This window comes from Leucopleurus acutus (assembly GCF_964270905.1).
Source record: "Leucopleurus acutus genome assembly, chromosome: 1".
NCBI classification, from domain to species: domain Eukaryota; kingdom Metazoa; phylum Chordata; class Mammalia; order Artiodactyla; family Delphinidae; genus Leucopleurus; species Leucopleurus acutus.
In genome coordinates, this window is record NC_139142.1 from 25,619,040 (window position 1) to 25,646,041 (window position 27,002).

The 27,002-nt window shown below is 45.2% G+C and overlaps 1 protein-coding gene across 4 annotated transcripts; it reads left to right on the forward strand.

Moving 5' to 3' along the window:
* Positions 1-1,103: 1,103 nt before the first annotated feature.
* Positions 1,104-25,279, forward strand: ANGEL1 (angel homolog 1). 4 transcript variants are annotated; one of them, XM_082845977.1, is made up of 10 exons: positions 1,104-1,210; positions 4,020-4,595; positions 5,512-5,738; positions 6,196-6,265; positions 6,856-7,289; positions 9,595-9,721; positions 10,013-10,123; positions 21,478-21,547; positions 22,070-22,233; positions 23,176-25,279. In XM_082845977.1, the coding sequence occupies exons 1-10, from the start codon at positions 1,147-1,149 to the stop codon at positions 23,334-23,336; spliced, it is 2,004 nt and encodes a 667-aa protein (XP_082702103.1). In that variant the 5' UTR covers positions 1,104-1,146; the 3' UTR covers positions 23,337-25,279. The 4 variants fall into 4 exon arrangements, 2 of the variants coding, with proteins under 2 accessions (XP_082702103.1, XP_082702104.1); XR_014326423.1 differs by lacking the exons at positions 22,070-22,233; positions 23,176-25,279 and adding an exon at positions 10,581-10,789 and having other exon boundaries at positions 21,478-21,546; XR_014326424.1 differs by lacking the exons at positions 21,478-21,547; positions 22,070-22,233; positions 23,176-25,279 and adding exons at positions 10,581-10,789; positions 12,180-14,567.
* The last annotated feature ends 1,723 nt before the right edge of the window (positions 25,280-27,002 follow it).

The following is a 27,002-nucleotide window of genomic DNA, read 5'->3' on the forward strand; positions in this document are numbered from 1 at the left end:
AGAGCTAAGGGGACAGAGTGGGAAGGCCACAATACTGACTCTCTCCTTCTTCCTCCTTTCCGCCTTTCAGTGTTATGATGTATCCAGATGGTCCCAGATCTGGTGACTCTGCAGAGGGCTTCCCCGAACAACCGAGGCTCCAGCCACAAATTGGAAATCACACAGCTCATACACTGGGTACTGAAACTGGGAGTATTAAGTGGTCCCTCCTTCTTTACAGCGGCAGAAGATTGAGAGTGGGGAAGGGGAGGAGAGAATTAAAGAGGTCTGGGTAGCACAGAGTTGATGGAAGAACTGGCCTTCTTTTAGTGACATATATTTTGTTCAGTCAACAAAGGTTTATTTGGTCCCTACTATGTGCCTGACACTGTCATAGACACTGGAGAGAAGAGGTACCTCAAGGAAAACCAACCAACCAACCAGACTTGGTCCCGTTGCCCTTGTGGAGGGTTCAGCCCCTCCCCTTTGTGGCCCCCTTATCAATGGGACACCCCTTTTTTCCAGATTGGGGGAAAAAGGGCCCATTTGGAACAGGATGAGGAGATAAAATCTTATGTGCTGAAGCAAGGTGTGGACTCAATGTTTGACCTAAATCTGAGCTGGGGAAGAGAGTTAGGAAAAGGAGAAAAATGGGGAAGAGCTGGCTCTCTCCAGTCTGGGCTAAGCCGGTCAAGATCATAGAAGTCAGAGCGGGGTGAGGCCTTAGACAAGGTCCAGCTCCTCATTTTACAGATGAGGGAACTGAGGGGCGGAGAGGTTACGTGGTGGACCCAAGGTGGAGCCGTAGTGAGGCGGCAGAAGCGGGAATAAAACTGTGGACTTTAAATAATACTATGGTGCCTCCAGGAGGGGTTTAATTTCAAATCCCGGCGCTTCTGCCGCAGCTGAGAGCCAGGCGGGCCCGCTATGCTCCGTTGCCTTGGGAACTGGCTTCCCCGCCCAGCGGGCGCCCGCTGGGCCCTGAGCTCCCAATAAAGTTGTTGTTGAAGCGCAGTGGTACCATGTGAGCCGTCCCGGGGGCGGAGCCGGGGGGTGGGGCGAGCCGGCGGCGGGGGCGGGGCCGAACGGAGGGCGACCTGGCGGGCGGCGGCGAGGAAGGGAGGCGGGCACTGGAGCGGGCGCGGGAGCGGGCGCAGGCGGCCGGCCATGATCGCGTCGTGCCTGTGTTACCTGCTGCTGCCGGCCGCGCGCCTTTTCCGCGCCCTCTCAGGTACCGGCCCTGTGTCCTGACGGGCGGGTGCCAGGCCCGGGCGTGCCTCGGCGGGGCCCCGCGGGGCCTGGGGCGGCGTGCGTCGCGGACGGGCTCACGACCACTTTCCCCCGGCAGTGCCAAGGTGTGGGGAGGCGGCCCTCGGCCCCGCCGTGCCTGTCCTGGACTAAACGAGGCCCGGGCCTGGCCGGCGAGCGTCGTGGGCGGGCCCCTCCTCACCCCTGTGACCTGGAGGTGTCGGGCCACAGTTAACGTGAGGCGGCTTGGGGAGGGGCCAGAGCTGCCCTTCTCTGGCCCCGGGGTTGCGGAGAGGTTCCGGTCCCGCTGAGTCACTGCCCTGGGGGTCGGGGAGGGTTGGCCGCTCGGGGCCTAGGCTAATTTCCGAATTCTCTGTGGACAGGGGCCAGTCGGCCCTGGGGGCGGATCTGTGGACTGAAGACCTAGACGTACCTGTTTTTCCCCTGGGTCAACTCCACACTCAACCTTTCCCAGCCGCCTCTCAGCGGAGTCTGGTTGAAAAAACGGATGCTCAGAATCCAGAGACTCATTGAAACTTCGGCTTTGAAGCAATGTCCCATGCGTTTAGAGATGTGGTGGGGTGGAGGCAGTGCCCAGCGGGTACTTAGAGAAGAGTTATTGTTTAACTTTGCCGTGATCTGCCTGCGCTCCCCACTCCTGGGCTCTTATGAGACCATCAGTTCCTCTGGGAGATCCCACAGAACCCCCAGACTTTTCTCTGGCATTTTAGGGGGCAGGACAGACGAAGAAGGACTTTTAGAAATAAGATGTCCAACTGTGTGCACTTTGTGCTTTTCCTTTCTGGAACTTTACACAATATGTGTGTGTGTGTTTGTGTGTGTAATTTCTGTTCCTATATATTTCATATAAAACATTTAATGTATGTATGTGTATGTTTGTATCTGCCACTAGAATGCAGGCTCCAGGAGGGCAGGGCCATGTCTGTTTTGCTCACTGTATCTAGTGCTAGCATACTGCCCAGAATGCAGTAGGCACTCAGTTCGGGAATGTCTTGTGTGTACATACTTCTCAGAAATGAGGAACTCCACAGAAGTCATTGTTTTCAGAGAACTAATGCATATTCTTCTAACCATGTTGCTGTCATTTCTGGAGCTCTGCCAGTGTCCATAATGGCAGCCATAGTGACATATACTAGTCCAGAAGTTTCTAGACCAGTAGTCAGAGTTTTAGGTATGTCAGAGGAAGGGCCGCCTCCCCCCACCCACTTGCACACACCTATTAAAGTAGTCCCGTTTGTATTTGTACATTTGGTTTCTACAGATTTTCTTTTAATAAAAGAATTCTGCTGCTGAAAAACAAACCACCACCACCAACCAAAACCTGCTGAGTTTGAAAACTAATAACCTCACACATATAAATCAAAGAACTTCTGCCAAGCGATACACATAGAGGATGTTTCAAAGGGCAGGGAATTAATAAGTTCCTGAGACTAAGGCCAGCAACCCAGCCCATGGGTTTAGGGCAGGGTTTCCCAATCTCAGTACTGTTGACGTCTGGGCCTGGGTAGTTCGTTGTGGAGGTGTCTCTTGCACTGTAGAATATTCAGCAGTATCTTCATCCTATAACCACTAGATGCCAGTGTAGCATCCCCACAGTTGTGACGACCACTGTCTCCAGACAATGCAGAAATGTTCCCTGAGGGCAAAATCACCCCTGGTTGAAAAACCACAGGTTTGAGGGACGTAAATCCACATAGACCCTAAATAAGATAGTGTCTTTCAACGTTTGAACCATTTTGAAGTTTTTCTTGCCTTTTAAAAAAAAGAGCTGATAAAATAAATCTCTGGTGATTGAGGGTCATCATCATACATGTCACTTGTCCTATGCTAAAAATAAGTGACTTAGTGTGTGTTGCTGGGGGGAGGTTTTGTTTGCACCAAAATACTGTGCTTGGATTTTGAGGGCTCCAGTTTTATAGTTTTTCCCACCTGCTTTTTGCCTGTTGGCTGTCACGGTGGCTGCCGTAGCAGAGAGGTGGCAGCTGTCTCTTGCTGTCAGTTGTTGGCACCTTCCGATTTACAGCCGCTAGAGTACTATGGAATGGGAAAGATGATAATGAAGTCTGTGAAGATTTATGAGTAGAATAAATAGATTTGAGAAGAGGACCCAGGGCCTTTGCTAAGAGAGAGATTGTACAGATTTTGAGACACCCTTTTTGTCTACTTTAGGCCTTTTTCTTTTAGAATGCATTCATAGATTAGTGGATTTATAGAACTAGAAAAGCTCTTGGGGATTATCTAGTTCAAACTTCCCTTGTCCTCATTTTACAGTCAAGAGTGAGTCCATCTCACTAGGGCCATTGTCCAAGGTCACATAGCTTTGTTAATTTCAGTGCTAGGCCATAACCCACAGTTCTGACTCATGGTCAAGTGCTGGTTCCAGTGTAATACGGCTCTTAGAACCAGAGAGTTGATGTTAATAGGAATCTTAACCTCTAGATAAAAGGAGTGTGGTTGTATGTGACCATCTCTGTCCTAGATTATGTGGGATAGCCATTCTTTCATTCACACACTGAATATTTATCAGATCCCTACCATATGAATTGGTTGATACTTGTAGAGCATTTAGAACAGTGCCTGGCACATAGTAAGCACTTTGCTCTGGTGATGATGACGTTCCAGGCACTAAAATGGGCAGGCTCAGTGATGGTACAGTGATGAGCAAGGTGGACATGATTCTTGCTTGTATGAGACTTACTAGAAGTTGGGAGAAGAGCATGGGTTGGGTGATGCTGTCATCTTATAACATGGTATCTTGGCTTTCTTCTTAGATGCCTTCTTCACATGTCGAAAAAATGCCTTCCTGGCGAAGAGCTCGTCCCCCCAGGTAGACGGCGACTTTGCCATGGCCCCTCGGGGCCCCGACCAGGAGGAGTGTGAGGGCCTGCTGCAGCAGTGGCAAGAAGAAGGGTCAAGCCAGGCACTCTCAACTGTGAGCGAGGGTCTGCTTGTAGATAAGGGAGTAGCCGAGAGCAGCCTGGCGCACCTGATGGATAATCCTGGAGAACAGGATGCTGCTTCAGAAGACAAGTGGTCCAGCAGGCAGCTGAGTGACCTGTGGGCAGCAGAGAACCTGGAGGAGTCTTTCCCTGAGGTGCTAGGAGAGGAGCCACTGCCAGAGGTCGAGGGCCCAACGTGGGCAGAAGTCCCGGTGCAGACCGGCCCCCGGTATGCAGACTGTGCTGTCCTCCCAGTGGGTGCCCTGGCTGCAGAGCAGTGGGAAGAGGACCCCGCAGTGGTGGCCTGGAGCATAGCACCGGAGCCTGTGCCCCAGGAAGAGGCTCCCATCTGGTCCTTTGAGGGCCTGGGGCAGTTGCAGCCTCCCCCAGTGGAAATCCCATATCATGGTGAGTCTGACAACCGGCTGGGTGAGCCGGGGCAGCAGGTTGTCTCGGATGTGCACACAGTCACTGCTAAAGTTCTCTTGTGTGGAGCTCTGCTGCTGCATTCTGTTTTTCTGAGACTCCTGCAGTGGCAGATCCAGAGGGGCCTTAGAGAGCATTTCATCCAGCCCCGTGGCCTTTCAGATGAAGTGATCACGGCACAGAGAGGTAGCAGGACATGCCTAAAGTCACATAGCTAGGTAGTGGCAGAACTGAAAGCAGACCATAGCTCTGATTCTCTACATTATTGGTTCTCTGGAGGTGACCTGGGGTAGCGGTGGAGAGCGCTCAGGGCTCCACTCTCTGCCTCGACCAGGATGACTCCATTTTTATCTGTGTTATATGTCGGGCTTCCATTAGACTTTGGAGAATGAGTGCTGTGGCTCACATAGGTTTGAAATCCACTCTGCAGCTCCCTGCTCGAGGGCACATGGGAGACACATTATGGTTTCTGGCTCTGTAGGCATTATCAGGTTTAGAGGTCAGAAAACACCCAAGGCTGAGATTACTCTAGAAATGTCTTTAATCTCAGATGACTATTAAGCACATTCGTCTGAGTGATTCCCCAGAGACCCATGGATTTATCAGAAGTGAGAAATTGTTGGCCATATTTAGTGAACTTGTACTAGGTGCCAGGTACTATGCTAGGTACTAGGGATACAGTGGTGAACAGGCCAAGATTATCTTAGGCTTTGTGGAGTTTATTGTCTTGTCTGAGAATGTCCTTAGAGTGTTGTTCAAATCACCACAGAAAGGGATGAATGACAGGGAAAATGAAAAAAGGAACTCGTCGCAGTATCATGGAGTCAGGAGTGGAGATGGTGGGCCCTGTGAATAACATGGACTTACCATGGACCTCTTCTTCCCGACATCTTTGCAGAAATCTTGTGGCGAGAATGGGAGGATTTCTCCACTCAGCCAGATGCTCAGGGCCTGGAGGCGGGGGATGGCCCTCAGTTCCAGTTCACTCTGATGTCCTATAACATCCTGGCTCAGGACCTGATGCAGCAGAGCTCAGAGCTCTATCTGCATTGCCATCCAGACATCCTCAGCTGGAACTACCGCTTTGCGAATCTCATGCAGGAATTCCAGCACTGGGACCCCGATGTGAGTGAAGATGGGGAGATGTGCCATCCTGCATTTGCCCTGGACCCTGGCTGTCCCAATGCTCTTAGAAAATGAATTGAACCCCACAGCTGTTCATATGATTGGCCTCCTGCCTAGGACTGGTGCTTGCCTGCCTGGTGTAATGAGTTTGGGGCAGATGCTAAGAAGACTGTCCGTGGGTGTACACTTTCTAGCACCTTTGTGCAGGCAGGGAGACGCGAGGGATTCAAGGAGCAGGAAGATCCAGCGCATGTATCTGATCTCAGCTTAACTCTGGGCCTGTTCTTGCTGGTAGTGGCTATCAGGGAAGAGTCAGCACCAGGGGAGGTTTCAGTGTGACCCAGCCTGAGACCCACAGCAGCTTCCCATGTGGCTTCAGTGCCTGCTCCTGGGGTGGGAGTCGTACTCCAGGGCCCTCCATTACGCTGGAGTGATTGGATTCCTTGTCATTTCCCAGATCTTGTGTCTCCAGGAAGTCCAGGAAGACCATTACTGGCAGCAGCTGGAGCCCTCTCTGAGAATGATGGGTAATGCCGCTCCCTGGCACGTTTGCCAGTCTTCCTTCCTGCAGCCCTGTCTGCTCTCTCCTGAATGCACTGTATCTTTCTTTCATCTCAGTAAACCCTCAGTCTCATCTGTGAGCTAGCTTCTTTGTGTGGGTGAGGAGAGTCCTGAAGTTTTAAAGCAATTCTGACATATATTTCCATTTAATCCTTGAAGTAACCAACCCTGTGAGGCTGAATATTATTATCCCCATTTTACAGTGCGGAAACTGAGGTTCAGAAAATTTGTGTGACTAGCTCAAGGTCACAAAGCTATAAATATGAAACTCATAGGTTGTGGAGCCTGTCTGACCCTAGAGTCCATGCTTTTCCTGTCAGGTTATTGCTTCATACCCTTCTGTCCCTTCTTCCCCTTCTAGCCACTCAGTCATGTGGTTACAACTGTAAGGGAGCCTCTGCAGAACCAAGGAATTGGCAAGGGCAAGGACTCCCCTTATTGAACTGCAGGAGCAACGCATTAGGCACACATGCCTGGGCTACTGCCACTGGGTAGAGGGACCCTAACCCATCTTCAAGGACTCTGACCCATCTCCTTGGTGGGGTGTTCCTTGCAGGCTTTACCTGTTTCTACAAGAGGAGGACCGGGTGTAAGACAGATGGCTGTGCTGTCTGCTACAAGCCCACGCGATTCCGTCTGCTCTGCGCCAGCCCTGTGGAGTACTTTCGGCCTGGCTTGGAGCTCCTCAATCGGGACAATGTGGGCTTAGTGTTGCTGCTGCAGCCACTAGTCCCAGAAGGCCTGGGGCAAGTCTCAGTGGCCCCCTTATGTGTGGCAAATACTCACGTCCTGTACAACCCACGTCGGGGCGATGTCAAGCTAGCCCAGATGGCCATTTTCTTGGCTGAAGTGGACAAGGTGGCCAGGTTGTCAGATGGCAGCCACTGCCCCATCATCTTGTGTGGGGACCTGAATTCTGTCCCTGATTCACCTCTTTACAACTTCATCAGGGATGGAGAACTCCAGTACCATGGGATGCCGGCCTGGAAGGTGAAATGGGAGAGGCCACTGTGGGGTTGGCTTAGGGAGAGATTTTGGTGTTGGCATCTGGTGTTGCTTCTGTGGCAGGGACCTCAGTTACACCTGTTCTGGCTTCCTCTGGCTTTTTCTTGTTCTATTGATATCTGGTACCCAAGCCTGGAAGTTAGGAGCTCGTGAGTGCCTTTGGTATATTGGAATCCTTTCAGTTTTTATCAATAACTTATGTTTAATTTACAAGTACATAAGTATATATGTAAGTGCATGTAAGTACACAAGTGCATCCCTTTAAGGATTCAGACATTTTAAAATAAGACCAAAGTCCCCTTTATTACCTACATTTCCCATGTCTCCACTTAGAGTCAAGTAATAACTGTTCAAAGTTTGGTGGTGTTCTTCCAGGTCATTTTCTATGCATTTGCAGTAGTATCTAAGCTGTTGTGATGATGTAATTATAATCTACATTTATTAAGCACTTACTGTGTGCCAGGTGCTATTTTAAGCACTTTACATGTATTAGCTCATTAATTTTCACAATTTCTGTCATTCCTTCCATTTTATAAATGAAAAAGCTAAGGTGTAGAGAAGTTAGGCAATTTGCTTACTCTAGTTTTTGCAGGTAGTGAGTGGTGGAGCCAGGATTTGTAACCAGGTAGTCTGGCCCCAGAGCTCTTGCCCTCCAATACTATGCTGTGATTGCTTCTAACAGCTGGTATATAATGTACTGTGTGTGTTTATAAATGTGATATATTACGTATATTTCATTTTGTAGCTTGTTTTTTTCCACTCAACAATGTACATATGTATCTGTCTCATTCCTTTTAACTGCTGAATGTTTATAACCTAGGTATCTTATAGTTTTATTGTAGTTTATTTAGCCCTACTGAGGAGCATTCAGCTTGTGCTGATTTCTTTACATGTCACTTAATCTCCTTGTTCCTCTCTTTTGCCCCTGCTGATCCAATTTGTTGCTTAACTTTTGGCAAGGCACAGGAGAGAAAAGACATAAAATGACTGAATTATTGTTGAGCACTTTGGGCTTTTATTTTAATGAGGTTACTCAAGTGCCAGCGATGTCCTGGTTGCTACATGCGCAGAGAAAGGCATTATCCTGCCAGGAAGCTGCTGTTATCAAGGGGCTCAGGGAATGGGAAGAAGAATTTACTAAGTGCCTACCACGTGACAGCTGCCGTTAAGCATAGTGATTAAGAGCACCATCTTGAAGCCAGATAGTCCTGCGTTCAGATGCCTGCTCTGCCACCTTGGGCAAGTTACTTCACTTCCATAAGCCCCATTTGCCTCGTCATACACTGGGGATATAATGGGACCTACTTCAGAGGGTTTTCTTTGGTGGATTACATAAAATAATGCACACAGTGTTTTCCAGTTTCTGCTTCAAAGGAAGCAGTCAGTAACTGGTAGTAGTTATGGTTACCAGGATTCTTAATTGTATGTGGTATTATTATCCCATTCAATAGTAGAGCGTGTTGAACCCAAGAGAGTTGACTCACTTGTCCAGAGTCACACAGTTAGTATATGGCCATTGAATTGAAGGTGTGTTTTGCTTCTGATGGCATTCTGAAAATGTATGTCCTCGAGGGGCAGAGAGGTTGTGTCTGCCACTGCTCTCTCCCAGCACTTAGCTAGTGTCTTGCACATAGCTGGCATTCAAATATTTGTTGTTGTTAAATGAAATAAAGGGGGTTTTGCTACACACGTTGGAGATATGCAGATGACTGATGTTGCCGAATGTTTCCCCTACTACGTTCTGTCCGTTCCCAGGCTGCTCATTGGCTTTGACCGAGGATGGTGACGTAGATACGGTAAAGTGCTTTGGTGAATTTCCCATTTGGTTTGACCCCGTGGTTTCCCAATAATAGGCTTAAGATGCTAGACTTTGATACAGAAGATCCAAAGATCAGGATAAACCTTTTCCCACTGCAAATTAAAGCCCCTGAAAGTTGACATTCCCTGGGCAGAGTAGTGTAGATTTTTCTGAGCTGAAATTTAGGGGACCATATGTTCATATAGTTCTGTTCTCTTTGACTCACATACCTCACTCTCTTAACCCCTTATTCCTGTCTCATAGATATTTCAGTGTTTCTAGTAAAAAAAATAAAATAATGGTTTTAAATAGCTCCTTATTTTTAACTTTCCCCTGAGACTTATGTGTTTTGCTTGTGTTACGTACATAGTATGTGACTGTGTGTGTGTGTGTGTGTGTGTGTGTGTGTATGTTTGTCTGCATGTCCCAAAACATGGGCTATTTCCTTTTTCCATCTCAGATTCCTTATTCCCATCCGCTCTTTCCTTGTAGGTATCTGGACAGGAAGACTTCTCCCATCAGCTTTATCAGAGGAAGCTGCAGGCCCCACTATGGCCCAGCTCCCTGGGCATCACTGATTGCTGTCAGTATGTCACCTCCTGTCACCCCAAGAAATCAGGTGAGCACATGCCACATTCTTGGTTGGTTGTCCCTCCATGCCCATTTTTCAGTGACAAGAGAAAGTGTAATTCCCTCAATTCTCTTAGCACGTTCCTTTGTTTTTTTCATTGTCCTCCTCATGGTCACCCAATGAAATGGACAACTTTAAATCATAGCCATTGGAAAATCTCCTTGTCTTCAGAGCCAGACTTCCTCTGTGTCCCTACTTGTAAGCTTCTTGGTATTAAGGAAGTCTCAGCATGTGGCTCCTCTTCCTGTCTTTCACTGTATGGCTTTTCCTGGTTTACAGAGAAACGTAAGTATAGCCGAGACTTCCTGCTACGTTTCCGCTTCTGCAGCATCGCCTGTCAGCGACCTGTAGGACTGCTTCTTATGGAAGGAGTGACAGATACTAAGCCAGGTAATGGGAACTAAGCTTGTTCCCTAACTTGTTCCAACTAAGCTTGGTCCTCTTTCCTCTGCACCTCTGATATTTGTCAGTTATGTGGTTTCTTAGTCTTTTCTAGGTATAATTCTTAGAGATCAGCTTCTGGTAATAAGTATGCTTAGGAGGAAGGTCAGTGGAGTTCACCGGCCATGTGCAATGTGTTCAGAACATGGACCAGGAATCAAGAGACCTGGGTTCTAACTAGCTCTGAGACCTTGAGTAAGCCACAAGCTTTTTAGTATTAAGTTGCTAATAACTAGCATGTATACAGCATGTTTAAGAGAGAAAATACACTTGATGGCTTTGAAAATCATAAGGTGACAGTACTCCTGGATGTGATAACAAGTTACTCCTACTGAGAACTTCCAGGTTGTAAGTAGCAGAGTATGCTTGATGTTCTCCCCTTCTTGTCTCTGAAAACACTCCAAAGCGACAAGGAGAATGAAAAAGAGAAATGCAAACTCCATCTTTGAGAAAGCTAGGAGACCTGAAGATATTTGAAATCATGAACCACAGCACAGGTGGAATGGTTGCAAGAAGCACTGGAGGTCATGCAGGGGTGCTGGAGCAGGTATGGAGAGACTGGTCTGTGGGGCCATATGGATCTCCAAAAGAACCAGCAGGGTGCCTTTCTCCAAGGTGAGGAGCGTACCCCGAGGCACGAAGTCAAAATCCCTTGTTTCATCAACAAGAATAAGATGCACAGGTTGTGAAAGGATATTGTCTGAACCTCTTTTGGTCCAAAGAGGCAGTAGAGGAAAGACTGATGAAGGAATCAAGCCAAATTTGCACGAAGCAGTCTGTTTAAGTGGTGGGGGGAGGTGTAATACTTAAACTGCATATTTCTTTTGGCTAGGGGGAAGTAAAGATGAACAGGACTCACACACAACCCTACGTCATAAGGAAAAATGCCTGTTACTTGGAATGCGTACCCAGGCTTATGTATAAGCGTACCCAGGCTTATGTATAAGCTTTGTACCAATAGCTTGTACATAAAATACAAATAGCTTTGTACCAATAGCTTGTACATAAAAACCTCAACTAGGGCTTCCCTGGTGGCGCAGGGGTTGAGGGTCCGCCTGCCGATGCAGGGGACACGGGTTCATGCCCCGGTCCGGGAAGATCCCACATGCTGCGGAGCGGCTGGGCCCGTGAGCCGTGGCCGCTGAGCCTGCGCGTCCGGAGCCTGTGCTCCGCAACGGGAGAGGCCACAACAGTGAGAGGCCCGCGTACAGGAAAAAAAAAAAAAAAAAAAAAAAAAACCTCAACTAATTCCAAGCTGGACTGCCCAAAAGGAGCCAGCGTGAGATCTGTACTAAAATACTATAAGAAAAAGAGGTGGAAGAGCGGGAAAAGTAAAAGGCAGATAAAGAATACTTCGAAGATAAAAGTTGTTGCCATGGAGCATATGAACATTATGATTATTTTCCCATGAATAAAAAAAATTAAGCAATTGTCTTTATAACATAAGAGTGCAAAAATAAAATAATTGCTTTTATAAAATAAGTTCAAGCACATGGCAAGACATCAGTAGATGAAATGTAAACTGCAGAGCTCAGGAAAAAAGTGGAATAAAAAATTTAAGAATCACATAATGAATACAAAATTAGAAGCAGTCCAAGAGAGAATAGGCACTGCTGAAAACAAGGCAAGAGGCAGAGGCCAGGAAGGATAAAAAGCACTAGAAAGAAAATAACAGTAGTGGAAGTTAAAGAGATTCAACATACACATAGTTCGAGTTCACAAAGAAGAAATCCAGTATAATAGCACAAAGGGAATATTTAAAGGTATGATTCAGGGAAGATTTTCCCAAAATCAAGAGATCTGACTCCACATTGAGAAGGATATACCATGTCTCAGTAAAAAATGACATAGGAGAGTCAACAGTAAGACATCTTAGTGAAGTTAACAGAAGTCAAAGATAAAAGAATCGTTTGGGCAGAACCAAAATATTGGGCTATTTTTAAAGGTAAAAATAATCAGGTAGGCTTCAGATTTCTTAACATTAACATTCGACTCTGGAACACAGGAGAGCAAGGTTTCAAAGAAAGACGGTATGGTCAAAAATTTTATACTCAACCCAAAGCCTTTCATGAAGAAACTGCTAGACAACCAAGAAACTTAAGAAACTTAAGACAACCAAGCAATGACTGAGAAAACTATAGTAAAAGGACTGGTGGTAAGCAATGAATTCATTTTTTTCTTGAAGGAATTTAACTTGAATTGGCATTTTGCAAAGAGCAGTGAACATTTCAATGGCTTGTTTTTTTTTTGTTTTTTTTTTAATTGCAAAGCTAGTGTATTATTACAACTGTGGTGATAGCAATAATAATAGTGGTGGCCACCATGCATAGAGCGACTGGCGTGTGCTAGGAACTGGGATAAGTGCTTGGATCAGTTGGGCTCAGGCAGGGAAGCAGTGGCTCAATGTTTTAAGAATACAAAATCCTGGGCTTCCCTGATGGCACAGTGGTTGAGAGTCAGCCTGCTGATGCAGGGCACATGGGTTCGTGCCCTGGTCTGGGAAGATCTCACATGCTGCGGAGCGGCTGGGCCCGTGAGCCATGGTCGCTGAGCCTGTGCGTCCCGCAACAGGAGAGGCCACAACAGTGACAGGCCCACGTACCGCCAAAAAAAAAAAAGAATACAAAATCCTAAAGTTAAACAGTAGTAGGATCCCACATAGGTAATTCCATGTTAAGAATAGGTTATTTTTAAAAAATCAGTACTGTACTTGAAACATAAAATAAGCATTTCAATTTAATAACAAAATAAGAACCTTTAAAATACACTGACAATCACTTTGTAAGTAGAATCATTATATGGGGGAAAATATCCAGTTCACTAACAGTACCCAATAATAGCAGTATTTTCAAAATTGAGATTAAATTTGGTTAAACACACCCATCCTCCACATACTGTGAACGTACCCTTCCATTTGTTTAGTATCCCCACCCAGGGCCGAATAGGGTCCTGATGAATCTCTTTTAAGGACTCCAAATCTAAAAACCTACCACCAGTTTTAGACCATGAGTAGAAAGACTTCAGGTGCAGTACAAGGAGATCATAGTGTGTGATCTTTTTTTCTAGAGGATTTGTTTAGATGTGCTAACAAATAATATTTCCAGTCCAATATCAGAGTCATCCAACTCAACTGTAGACATTCAAACTTGCCAAGTTGACTGTGACACTGACTTTAATGGGAAGCATCTGAATTGCCAAAGTAGCTACAGTGCTGGGGAGTGATGGTCTAACTTTCCAACAAATTGACGTTGCATTGTGCTGGAGTGTTCTACATCACACAAGTTGTATAATAAAAAAAAATTGTGATTCTCACTCTCCCCAACTCCCTTTGTGAAGGAATAATTCATAAGATGGGAATCTAAATTTTAAGTCCCCCTCTTGTAAATATTTTTAATTAGTAGTGGTTTATTCTTTCCAGTATGGTTCTTAAAGACACTGAAAGGGGTTACTCTGTTTTCTTTTTCATGAGCACTTGCACATTTCCATTTATCTCCAGAGCTTCAGGTCTTTTAACATGTAAAAATAAACCATGTGCCCAATTAAGTGCATTCTAGGAAAAAACAGTTGCTAATAAATGACTTCCGTAAACTATTATTAACAAACTGACCAGATGGCCACAGAGGAAAGGCTATCTGATCAGTTTTTGAACCAGGAAAGTTCGGAATCCAGCTCCTTCACTGGCCCATCCCTGCACAACTTATTATCCTCTTCCCAAGTACACTTGCAGAAGAACTTACTTGCTTGGCTGCTGCCAGTGCTGAATGGTCCAGGAAGATGTTGCAGCTCAGGTAGAGGCAGTTGTGGCCCATGTGCTCATGTGGCCTGGTGGGACAGGCAGAGGCCTTGAGTCCCATGTAACTGCAGGAGCAGTGCCATTTGTACATAGTGCTGCATGGGTAGAACCTGGTGTTGAGAGAAGCAGTTTTCTTTCTTTCTTTTTTGTTTTTCTTTTCATGTACTAAAAAAAGACTTGATTTTTTTTATCCTCACACTAATATGAAAATTTGCCAAGTGTAAATGTCTAGTTTGGAAATCAGTCCATTGTCTTGCAGGTTCCAGCATTGCTAATGAGAAGTCTGCTGCCATTTTGATTCTTGATCCTTTCTTTGTATATCACCTATTTTGCCTCTCTGAGACTTTCTGGTTCTTATCTGTAATCCCTTGATTTCTGAAATCTCATGATGGTTTACCCTACTCAGGGTGTTGGTTTCATTCATTATTTTGGATACTCCATGGCCCTTTCAAATGGAAACTAATTTATTTCAAGTCACATAATTTTGCTGGTAATATTTCTTCAATAATTTCCTATCTTCTGCTTTCTCTTTTTGGAATTACTGTTAATTGGATATTAGAATCTACCATCTGTGAGATGCTCTCAGCTTGTTCATTCCTTCTAGTGATTTTAAATTTCTGCCATTATATATATATATATATATATATATATATATATATATATATATATATATATATATATATTTATTTATTTATTTATTTAGTCTGTGTTGGGTCTTCATTTCTGTGCGAGGGCTTTCTCTAGTTGCGGTGAGCGGGGGCCACTCTTCATCGCGGTGTGCGGGCCTCTCACTGTTGCGGCCTCTCTTTGCAGAGCACAAGTTCCAGATGCGCAGGCTCAGTAGTGTGGCTCAGGGGCCTAGTTGCTCCGTGGCATGTGGGACCTTCCCAGACCAGGGCTCGAACCCGTGTCCCCTGCATTGGCAGGCAGATTCTCAACCACTGTGCCACCAGGGAAGCCCTGCCATTATATTTTTAATTTCCAAATCTCCTTTTAAAAGTTCCTTCTTTTTTTATACCATTGTTTTTTGGTTTTTTTTTTAATGAATGCAATATTGCCTTTCTACTACTGAGGATGATAATTTTTAAAATTCCATCTGTTCCTTCCAAGGTTCTTTTAATTAAGAGTTAGTTTCTTCCTACCCCACTGTTTGTTCCCAAAGATTCCATCAGGTGTCCATTCACATTTAGGAATGAGACATGAAAACGTAATGGCTCTGTGTAAGGGATGGTTCTAATTGACTGGTGAGTTCATTGTGCCAGTTTTGATTTTCACCTCCCACCTCTTTTCTGGAGTAATGGTACCTCTGATTCCTGACCTCTTACATGATTCAGAAGCCTAAATTAGCTTGCCTCTTGCTGAAGAGGAAACCATTTTCAATATCCTGCTGGTCACTGTGATTTTTCTGATTCAAAATGAAGATATTAGTGTTAGGAACATTTATGTTCCAAATAACATCACATCAGTCATCACAAAGTGAAACTGCAGTATTTAACAGGAATAATAGTCAGAAAATAACTAATGGTTGAAGGTTTTAATTCATCTTTCTCAGTTCACAATAGTTCAAGTAGATAAAAAATAACTGAGAATATAGAAGACTTAAATAACATGTTGTATGGTAAATCTGATGGATACATATCAAACTCTGAGCACTGAAAGCAGAGCAAAGACATCTTTTAAAATATTCACAGGAAATTCCTGAGAATTGGCCATATATCAGACTACCACAAAAAAAATCAGTAAATTTCAAACAGTAGAAATAGTATAGCCAACTTTCCGTGATCACACATGCATTAAAAATAGAAGTTAAAAGAATGCTATCATCTGGACATTTAAAAAATTTCAAACAACTTTTGGGTCAAAGATGAAATTTAAACAAACTGCAGAGTGTGTAGAAAATAACAATAATGAAAATACCATATATTTGTGGTATATAGCTAAAATAGCGTTCAGTGAAAAATTCATAGAATTATATAGAATATCTTGAATCAGAGAATTATATTGGTAAGAAAAGATTAAAGTAAGTAAATTAAGTATCCCCCAAGTTAGAAAAGAGAACAAGCTGAAAGAAAGCAGAAGATGAAAATGAAAATAATTTAGAGAACAGAAAAACAGTAGGACTAATAAGCTCTAAAAATCGGTTTTTTGGGTGAAAAACAGCTGTCAGATTAGCTAACCTATTTAAGGGGGCAGGGGAGGAGCAAGTAAAGGTATTCAGATGCAGAAGAATTAAGAGGATTATAAGGGGGTTCTTTTCTCAACTGAGTGCAAAAGAAATTGAAAACGTAAATGGCCTATGTTAATTTTAGAAAATGTAATTTACTAAAACTGATTGTGAAAGAGAGACATAACATAAATAGATTACCACAGGGTGAAAAATAGTGAAAGTTCTCAGAGATACAGTCCCACAAAAACACCATGTTCATGTTGATAGGAGAACATCATCAAACCTTTAAAGAACTTGTAATTCCATTACTGTTTAAATTGTTAAAGAGCACAGCAGAAGGGGGCCAAGTTATTTTTACAAAAGAAGTATTTGACACCAACACCTGACAACAGTTACACAGGAAAAGAAAACTACAGACCTTAATATTCTCCACTTACGAATATTGATGCAAAAAATGTACATAGAAGATCAGGAAACAGAATCTAACATCACATTTCAAGAGCAATATACTATGCCCAAATAGAGTTTATCAGAAATATGAAGGTAGTTCAGTATTGGGAAATCTATTAATGTATTTATCATGCTAATAAATATATGAAATCTATTAAAAAATAGAAATGCATGTCATCCTGTAGATGTCAGAGACGTTTGTTAAAATTCAACATCTATTCCAGATTCTTTTAAAAAGAACCTTCTTAAGGAAAAGTTAGATAATTCCTTATACCCTTAAAATACATTTATCTTGGTCAGTCAGCACTTTGGTGCACCATGGAGGAAGGGGCGTGGAGCCGCCAGATGCCTGAAAAAGAAAAAAAAACAAAAGCATTCATCTCAATCCAAAAATGAGCATCTTGCTTAAAGAAGACAATCTAGTAGCATTCCTGTCAAAGTTGGGAACAAGATAGGGATGACTACTGTCATTCAACTGTGAGAGACACCAGCCACAGAATTAGAAATAGAACATAGAAATATAGACAAGAAAATAGAAGTAAACAATGGAAAGGAGAGGGTAAACTATTACTTGCTGTTAATATGGTTATATAACTGGTTATCCAAGAGAATCACCTAACAACTATTATTAGCATTAATTCTGGAAAGTATCTGGGCAGAATATTAATATACAGAAATCAATAGTATTCATATAATAAAATAATGATATATTTGTTATAAGATGTAATTTTTAGAAGACCCTATTTATAATAGCAACAAAAAGAAAACAATTTAACAGGGAAAATGTAGGAATATTTCATTTCATATAAATTAACAAATTTATTGGCATGAAGTTGTCCATAACATTCTCTTACCTTTTTTTAAAAATAACTTTATTGAGGTGGAATTCACATACCATAAAATTCACCCATTTAAAGTGTACAAATCAGTGGCTTTTAGTATATTCAGAGTTGTGGAACCATCATCACAATATAATTTTACAACATTTTCATCACCCCCAAAAGGAATCCCATATTCATTAGCAGTTATCTTCCCTTTACCCCTCCCCTTGTAAAAAATCAACAGTGGACCTATGGGTTTCTGGACTCTCAGTTCTATTCCATTCATCTATATGCCTAGCCTTATGCCGGTACCACTCTGCCTTGATTATTTTAGCTTTGTATAAGTTTGAAATAGAGAAGTGTAAATCTTGTAACTTCATTGCTGTTTTTCAAGATTATTTTGGCTATTCTGGGTCTCTTATACATTTCTATGTGGATTTTAGGATCACCACGTCAATTTGTGCAAAAAAATTAGTTGGGATTTTGGTAGGGATTTACAGATCTGTAGATCAGTTTGGGAAGTGTTGCCATTTAACAGTATTATCTTATGATCAGTGAACATGGAAGTTTTCCCATTTATTTAGATCTTTAATTTCTTTCCATGTTTTATAGCTTTCAGTGTGTCTTATACTTCTTTTGTAAAATTTATTTGTAACTACTTAAAATTCCTTTTGTTACTTTTATAAATGGAAATATTTTCTGAATTTCATTTTTGGATTGTTCATTGCTAGTGTATAGAGATGCAATTTTTGTATATCAGTCTTGTATCTTGCAATCTTTCAAACTCAATTTTTTTTAAATGAATAAATTTATTTATTTTTGGCTGCGTTGGGTCTCCATTGCTGCACGTGGGCTTTCTCTAGTTGCGATGAGCAGGGATTACTCTTCGTTGTGGTGCACAGGCTTCTCATTGCGGTGGCTTCTCTTGTTGTGGAGCAGGGGCTCTAGGCGCATGGGCTTCAGTAGTTGTGGCTCGTGGGCTCAGTACTTGTGGCACGTGGGCTCAGTAGTTGCGGCACGTGGGCTCCGTAGTTGCAGCTCTCGGGCTGTAGAGCGCAGGCTCAGTAGTTGTGGCACATGGGCTTAGTTGCTTCGCAGCACGTGGGATCTTCCCCGACCAGGGCTCGAACCCGTGTCCCCTGCATTGGCAGGCAGATTCTTAACCACTGCACCACCAGGGAAGTCCCTCAAACTCATTTATTAGTTCTAATAGTTTTTTAGTGCATTTCTTAGGATTTTCTATATATAAGATCATGTCACCTTGCAAATAGAAATAGTATTACTTTTTTCCATTCCAATTCGGATGCATTTTATTTCTTCCATAATTGTCCTGGCTAGAACTCTCATTACAGTGTTGAGTGGTGACAGCGAATATTCTTGTCTTATTCCTGATCTTAGGGGTAAAGTTTTCAGTCTTTCAGCATTGAGTATGATGTTAGCCATGAGGTTTTTTTGTTTGCTTTTTATTTGTTTGTGTTTTGTGGATTCCCTTCACCAGATTGAGGAAGTTCTCTTTTATTCCTAGTTTTTTAAGGGTTGTGGGTTTGTTTTTTGGTCATAAAGGAGTGGATTTTGTCAGATATTTTTTCTGTGACTATTCAGATAATCATGTGGTTTTTGTTCTTCAGTATTCTGTTAATATGATGTATTATATTAATTGATTTTCAGATGTTAAACCAACCTTACATTTTTAGGATAAATCGTATTTGGTCATAGTATATAGTCATTTTTCTATTTTGCTGGATTTAGTTTGCCAGTATATTGTTCTGAGACTCATTTTCCAACATGGGGGAGGAGGAGTTTCCCCCAACGCCAACAAATAATTCAACTCAATTCTGACACTGTCTCCCCAGCGACAGCATCAGATTCCACAGCTTAAGGGCTCCGTTCTACAAGACCCACCCCTCCAACACTTCAGGTGCCTGTCAAAAGACCAGGTTGTTCCCTGTGCTTCTTCTGACCGACTGGCTATAAATCAGAGGTTCCCACTATCCCCTCTTTCCTTGGGTTAGATTAATTTGCTAGAGTGGTTCACAGAACTTAGAGAAACATTTCACTTGCTAGATCATTGGTTTATTATAAAAGGATATAACTCAGGAACAGCTGTACAGAAGAGATGCATAGGGCAAGGTATGTAGGAAGGGATGTGGAGCTTCCATGCCCTCTCTGGGTGCACCATTCTCCCTCGAATCTCCATAAGTTCACCAACCTGGAAGCTTTCCAAACCCTGTCCTTTTTGGGTTTTATGAAGGCTTCATTACATGGGCATGATTTATTAAATCCTTAGTCATTGGTGATTGATTCCACCTCCAACCTCTCTCCGCTCCCTAGAGGTCATAGGGTGGGACTGAAAGTTCCTCTAATCACATGGTTGGTTCCATTGGCAACCAGCCCCCAACCTTAGGTATTTTCCAAAATTGCCTCATGAACATAACAAAAGGCACCTTGCTCACTCTCAACACTCAGGAAATTCTAAGGGTTTGGGGAGCTTTGAACCAGCAACTGTGGACTAAGACTGTATATGAAGACTGACTATATATGAGAAATATATATTTGGTCATCTGAATGACCAAATATACATTTCTTATAAATCACAGAACTGTAATTGTTGAGGCATTTTGCATCTACATTCATAGGCGATATTAGTCTATAGTTTTCATTCTTTGTGATGTTTTTGTCTAGTTTTGATATCAGAATAATACCTCATAGCATGAGTTGGGAAGTGTTCCCTCTTTTATATTTTGGAAGTATTTGTGAAGGATTCATATTACTTTTTTAATGTTTAGCAGAATTCACTAGTAAAGCTATCTGAGCCTGGGCTTTTTGTGAGAATTTTTAAATTGCTAATTCAGTCTCTTTAATTGTTATAGAACTATTCAGATTTTCTTCTTTTTCTTGAGTCAGTTTGTGTAGTTTTTGTCTTTTTAGGAATTTGTCCATTTTACCTAAGTCATCTAATTTGTTGGTATACAATTGTTTATTGTATCCCTATAATTTTTTTATTTCTTAAGGTTGGTTTGATGGCCCCCTCTTTCACTCCTGGTTTTAGTAATTTGAGTTTTCTCTTTTTTTCTTGGTCAGTCTAGCTAAGGGTTTGTCAATTTTGTTGATCCTTGTTATCCTTTTCTTAGTTTGGGTTGTTATACCAAAACACTACAGCCTGAGTAGTTTATAAACAACAGAAATTTATTTCTCACAGTTCTGGAGGCTGGAAGTTCAAGGTCAGGGTGCCAGCATGGTGCATTTTCAGTGAGGACCCTCCTCTGGGTTGCTGATTGCCAACTTACTGTTGCATCCATACATGGCAGAAAGGACAGCTCTCTGGGATTCCTTTTATAAGGGCATTAATCCTGTTCATGAGGGCTTCACCCTCAAGGCCAAATTACCTCCTAAAGGCCCCACCTCCTAATGCCATCACACTGGGGGTTAAGATTTCAACATATTTTGGGGAGAGACAAACATTCAGTTCATAATACCTATTAATGTCAGTAAGATCTGTAATAATATTCCCTCTTTCTCTCCTGATATTGGTAATGTGTGTCTTTTTTCTTTGTGTATGTGTGTATACATGTATAGGTGTGTATAAGTATGGATACGTGTGTGTGCATACATATGTATACGCATACATACACAGATACATATATGCACACAATGGATGGTGGTGATAGAAAATCTCTGGAGGAATACACCAGGAATTTGTTAACATTGGTTGCCTCTGGAGAGAGGAATTGAGTGGCAAGGTCCCAGAGTGGGAGGGAGCCTTTTCACTGATATTTTTCTCTACATTTTGATTTTTGTACCATGTGACTATATTACCTAAAGAATGAATTTAAATTTTTTAAGAAGTTGCTGAGCCAGGGAAGAGATGTCTGTGTTAGAGACCTCTGTCTGTCTGCTTCCTGAGGTTCTTCACTTTGGTCCATTGTTTTCTTCCTCTCCTCACCTTTTCTCTTTCCCTTTTCCCTTCTGGAACAATCCAGTCAAGGATCTGAGTAGGATTTCAGGGTGCAAGGTTCTAACCCTGCTTCACTGTCTGTGATTGATAAAACCCTTTCTCTCCGGTCTTCTACAGAGCGACCTGCTGGCTGGGCCGAGCCTGTCATTGAGGAAGACATATCTGAGCCTGAGCGTGACTTCCCCAGGTAATCTTCTTCCAGTTCCCTTCTGCTTGCACTCCAGCCCCATCGAGGTATATTAGAGAGATTCCTGTTGGCTTTCCTGGGGCTGATTTGGGCGAACACATTTTGCTGAGCTCTCTCTTCCCCTTGTGTGTGCTAAGTTTATGGAGGAACATACTGGTGTGCAGAGGCCAGAGGTGACCCACCTAGGTTCTTGCAGATGAAAAGCCCCTGCCCTTTTTTGGGAGTAAGGCCTCACAGAAGAGCTTGCTGACCCATGGACAAGGGTACATTAGGTATACTTCACCAGGTAGCAAGAGGAGAGTGGGGGGTGAGAAATGTCAGCAGGACTGTATATAAATGTGTCTGTTTCTAGGCTAATTTTAGCTAAGACTCTCAGCCTCTTAATTAGCATGGGAAGGCATTTGCTGAGGTTGAGTTATTTGGGATCATCCCTTAAAAAACTTGATAAAACCCACAGAGAAGTGACCTTGGGAAAAGTTCAGTAATGTTTGTTGACTGACATCTTCCCCTCCATCCCCGAAGGACTGTAGGCACCATCCAGCACTGCCTCCACCTGACCTCGGTATATACTCATTTCCTGCCCCAGCATGGCCGCCCAGAGGTCACCACAATGCCCTTGGGTCTTGGAATGACAGTAGATTACATCTTCTTCTCAGCTGAGTCCTGCAAGAATGGGAACAGAACTGGTAAGCTTGGTGGATCCTGGATTCCTAGAAGCCACCCCCAAGAGTCCCTGGGAACTGATGGTAGGTCAGGCATTTGATCACATGGCTTGGGCTGCTGGGACCTGACCAGCAAAGGAGCAGATCTCACACCTACCTGACACTGGTCATCCTCATCATACTTCCATTAGGCCATTTGCCCGCCTTCTCTTTTATCCTTGTAGCATTAGAGAGATGTGGGCAGAACAAGCCATCCCTCCGTTTTTTGTTTTTTGCGGTACACGGGCCTCTCACTGTTGTGGCCTCTCCCGTTGCGGAGCGCAGGCTCAGCGGCCATGGCTCACGGGCCTAGCCGCTCCGCGGCATGTGGGATCTTCCCAGACCGGGGCACGAACCCGTGTCCCCTGCATCGGCAGGCGGACTCTCAACCACTGCGCCACCAGGGAAGCCCCGTCCCTCCGTTTTAAAGATGAAAATAGAGCACCAGGAAGTGCTCTATTGGATTTGTTCAGTGGCAGCTGGTTAGTAAGGGACTTGCTTAGGTTAGAAACCCTATTTCCTGTCTTCTCACCTCTCACAATAGTCACAGTATAGCAGTCTATCAGCCCCATGCCTGTTTTGTTTAAAGCATGTCTTTTAAAATGTTTGGATTTTCTGTTGAGAAATCAAATTTTACATAGCAAATCTGGACTTCGGCTTCTCTTGGAAAATCAGAAGATCTTGTAATGCTGGGCTTGGACGTGCACTCTAGTTTGCTGCAGTCCCACCGAAGACACCCAGCTTCTTTCACTGACATATCATGGCATATCTGAGAAAATGAGGCCTCCGCCAGAGGCGGCAGGACGTGAGGGAGGATAGGGCCGCCGAGGAGACGCAGCCTCCTGAGGTGTGGCTCCCACGGGGCCCCCCATCCCATGCAGCTTGGCTGCGGCTGCCTTACCCACCGGCCTCCGCTTTGTGCTCCAGATCGCAGGCTTTGTCACGATGGAACTCTCAAGCTCCTGGGCCGGCTCTCCCTCCTCTCTGAAGAGATCCTCTGGGCTGCCAATGGCTTACCCAACCCCTTCTGCTCTTCAGACCACCTCTGCCTACTGGCCAGCTTCGAGATGCAAGTCACCGCCCTATGACGGTCTCCCAGGGGAAGAGAGCTTCTCTTCCAGAAGAGCCACCTGGATCAGAGACTGTGGAAATATCCCATGCTTCTGGAAACTTAGCTCCAAGAAACTTACGTCCCCTCCCCTCCCCTCCCCTCCTTGTTCCCTTTCTCCCATGGCTAGATTTCCTCCAGGCCTGTCCACATTCTCTGCCTGTGGTCCCTGCCCCGCCCCAGCCTCTTCCTAAACCTGTGCCACATACTGGGTGGCCCTGGGAGAGGCAGAAGGGGGGTTCCCCCTTCCTTCCATGTATCCAGTGCTCCCCCTTGATTTTTAATTACCAGGGTTGCGGGAGTTATTGATCTCATTGGTTATTTGTATTCAGGCCGTTTCTTGGTGGGGTGCCTTCTGACCTGACCTTCTCCCTGCCTGAGACCCCTGGGCCCAGCCCTCTTGCCAGACACACACGCGTGAGATGTGTGTTGTGTGTGCCTCCTCTCGGGGTGGGACTGCTCTGCGTAGTCATGCCTGTCTCTGACTAGCCCACTTTCCACACTGGGGCTGTCAGCCTAGGGGCAGGTGGAGGGCGTGACCGGGTAGCTGTGTGCTGCCAGGCACATGGGCACCTGGCTGCCGGCGGCAGGAGCGTGGGCCCGTCTCTCCTTTTATCGTCTGTGTTTCGTTAGGTGTCCATCCTGCCAACCAGGGAATCCTCATCGTCCGGGCTCTGGTAACAAGTGGGCCCCACGAGCTGGAGCAGTGGATTCAGGGATGCCCTTGACCCAGAGCTCCCCACAGGCCTGGCATGCTTCCTCCAGGGCTCAACCCTTTCCCCCAGCTGCCCTGTGGGAGGCCAAAGTTTGAACCCTTGTGTGGGGTCAGTGGGCAGGGGTAGTGGACTGAGGTGCCAAACTCTTCAAGCATGAGGAGGAAGAACTGTCAGGGAGCCCCTATCTCACTGGAGGACTGCGGTGAGGGTGGGAGTCCCAGCGGGGAGAGAGCCGGCAGGTTCTGCAGCTGCCTCAGCTGGGACGCAAGACCTCAGGGACTTGTTCCCTTCCCTCTGCACAGCTAAGCTGCAGCTCTCTGGTCCTCTCCTCCCACTGCTTTTTACTCTTTGCTGCCTCCCCCATCCCCTTCCTTTTTTCCGCTAGAAAAGCCTGGTATTTAGCTCAGGCCAGACCTTCTCAGCAGAAAGGTGGCCCTGGGCAAAACTGGAGGTGGCGGTGCCCCACCTCCGGCAAGGCCTCGGCGGCTCATGGCCTCTGCTTTCCCTCTCCTGGTGCAGGAGCACCCTGGGGCCTCCAGGGGGTGCTCCCTTGCCCACATGAGTCACCTGCATGCCTGAATCCTGCATCGCTGGGTGTAGCTGCTGGCCCTGCAGACTTGACTTGCTGTTGGCCCACTTGGCCTCCAGAATGGGACTGGAGGATATAGCTGAGAGGCTGGAGTTCGGGACAGTTAGCTAGAGGTTAATGTTTTCTCCTTTTTTTTTTTTTTGAGAGCTGAAGACCCAGCTTGAATAATTCTGCTGCTGCGTTCATGGTTATAAGCTTCCCATGCCTGGGTTCTGGGGAATTTATCTATTCATGTATATTTTTAAACATTGTTTCCTGGGTACTGGGCATGTGCCTGTCTGAGCCCCAGGCCTATCTGTCCACACTCCACCATCCACTCTGTTTGTCTCTCCCTGGGCATCTCCTGAGATGGTCTCAAGACAGTGCCCTATTGGTTTGTAGGACTAGGGCCCATCACTGTTTTTTTCTGCCAGGAAACGTAGTTTAAAAATGGCTAAAGATGGCAGAGGGCAGGAGCTTGATAGATGATCTTTTCCTTGTTATCTTCTGTTTTGGAAATGAAAGGGGGTTTTAAATGGTCATTTGAACTCTCTTTTCCAAATAAAGGTTTACCTTTCCCCCCTACTGTTGGTTATTTTATTAGGATCCTGAAAGGCATGGGGGAGGGAAGGCCTGGGGAATGAGGTGGGCAGAGAAGAAGAGACTGATCCTGGGGTGGGGCCTCAAACCTGAGATCTAGACCAGAGAAAAGGGTTATCATCTCCCTCTGGTAACTGAGCAGATGCCCACTACTCTGAGGCCTGGGAGGAACGGCTTGAGCGCAGCCTCCTGCCCGGACTTTCGTGGGGTGCAGCTCTCTTCTCCATCCTCGCCAAGCTAGAGGAGAATACTGCTTTCAGCTGCTCTCATTCTTATTCCATCTGCTGCCCCTGTACCTGCCGTACCTCTGCCTAGTCCAAGCAGAGGAGGATCTGTGGCGAAAGCAGGATGAGAAGTGTTTTCCTGGTCAAAGCTATGGCAGCTGCGTGAGGCGTGATGCACGTGGCAGATGCCTCTTGCCGCGCTTCTATTTTTGATCATCTCTTCTGTGTTCAGGAGCCAGGGCTGAGCTGTGAGCCACCTGTTGCTGGCAAGGTTTCTCATCTTTCCTAGGCCTCACTGTGCTGGGACTTCGTCTTCCTCCGGCCTTCCTGTGCAGCAGGTCCACCAGCCCCTGTGCCCGTGGGAAGAAGCCCTGAGACAGGTGTGGTTTTCTGCCTTACCTGGACAGAATCCCAGACCCCACACCTCTGAATCAGTACCTGAGAAGCTGGGTTATTTAAAGCTGCCTGGGTACCAGTTGAACCGCCTGGGCTGGGATTTAGCCAGGGATTAGGAACACCACTTGTCATCTTGGCCTGGTCACTTGGTGATTGTGGGTAAGTTAACCCCTCCCTATGTTGCACATATCTTGGTGAAAGAGAAATTAAAAGTAATATTCTTTTCCACGTGTGAGGAATTTTCAGATCTGAAATTACGTTATTTGAAGGGATGCTAAAAATCCCAGAGTATTATTGGTAATTACAATAATTGGTAATTACTGGTTACAATAGGAATTGAGGGTGGGTAGTTCTCTCTAGTCAGCCTGGACAATTGGCCCTGGGGGCTTGGAATTATTTTATAGCTCCTAAGCTTTGAGGTATGTTCCCAGAGACCCCTTTCCTGGCCTGGAGGGCTTCCCCCTGGTTGAGGTGAGTCATGTAGCATCTGCTCGGCACTTTGATTCAGTTTCGAGTGCTTCCACTTCCATGACCAGTAGACAGTTGCACCACAAGGTGGCAGTTCAGGTGTGCATATCTTACCTTTATATCCAAGGAAACAGATCCCAAAGAGGTAAACTGGGAACCTCCTTTATTTCTTGCCACCCAACTCCTCAGAACACAGCCTTTCCTGGGAGTAGAGGAGACAGGTTGTCTTCTAAGGCAGATACATGGGGCTGGGGCTGGGAGAAGGGAAATGACCAACAGTCCTCTGCTGGCTTGTTTTTAAACCCTGGTTTTTCTCCCCAGTTCTTGCCCTGGTGTAGCTGCTGGACTAGAGGATTGTTTTCTGATTGGTTACATAAGGCAAAGCATGGCTTCCCGTCTTCTGGGAGCAGCAGGGGCCCACCTCCTCTAGTTTCCCCCCCGGGAGAGAGAGCAAAACAAAACCATCCCAGGCAAGGGCCAGCCAGCCAGATGGGAACCTGGCAGGGTGGCCCCTCCCAGGCTAGGAGAACGCGACCTTGATTGGGAACTCTGCCTTCTGCCCCATCCCTAGTCAGTTCCTGTGCCCGTAAGGCCAGAGGCCTCACACGGCTGCGGAGAGGAGAGGGGAGTCTCCACACTTAACATTCTTGGAGGTTCTGTCTTTCCCGTGACCA

Coding starts and splice junctions, on each gene's coding strand:
- ANGEL1 (XM_082845977.1), top strand. CDS start 1,147: ATGATCGCGTCGTGCCTGTGTTACCTGCTGCTGCCGGCCGCGCGCCTT. Junction 6,266..6,855: donor GCCCTCTCTGAGAATGATGG/GTAATGCCGCTC, acceptor TGTTCCTTGCAG/GCTTTACCTGTTTCTACAAG. Junction 7,290..9,594: donor ATGGGATGCCGGCCTGGAAG/GTGAAATGGGAG, acceptor CTTTCCTTGTAG/GTATCTGGACAGGAAGACTT.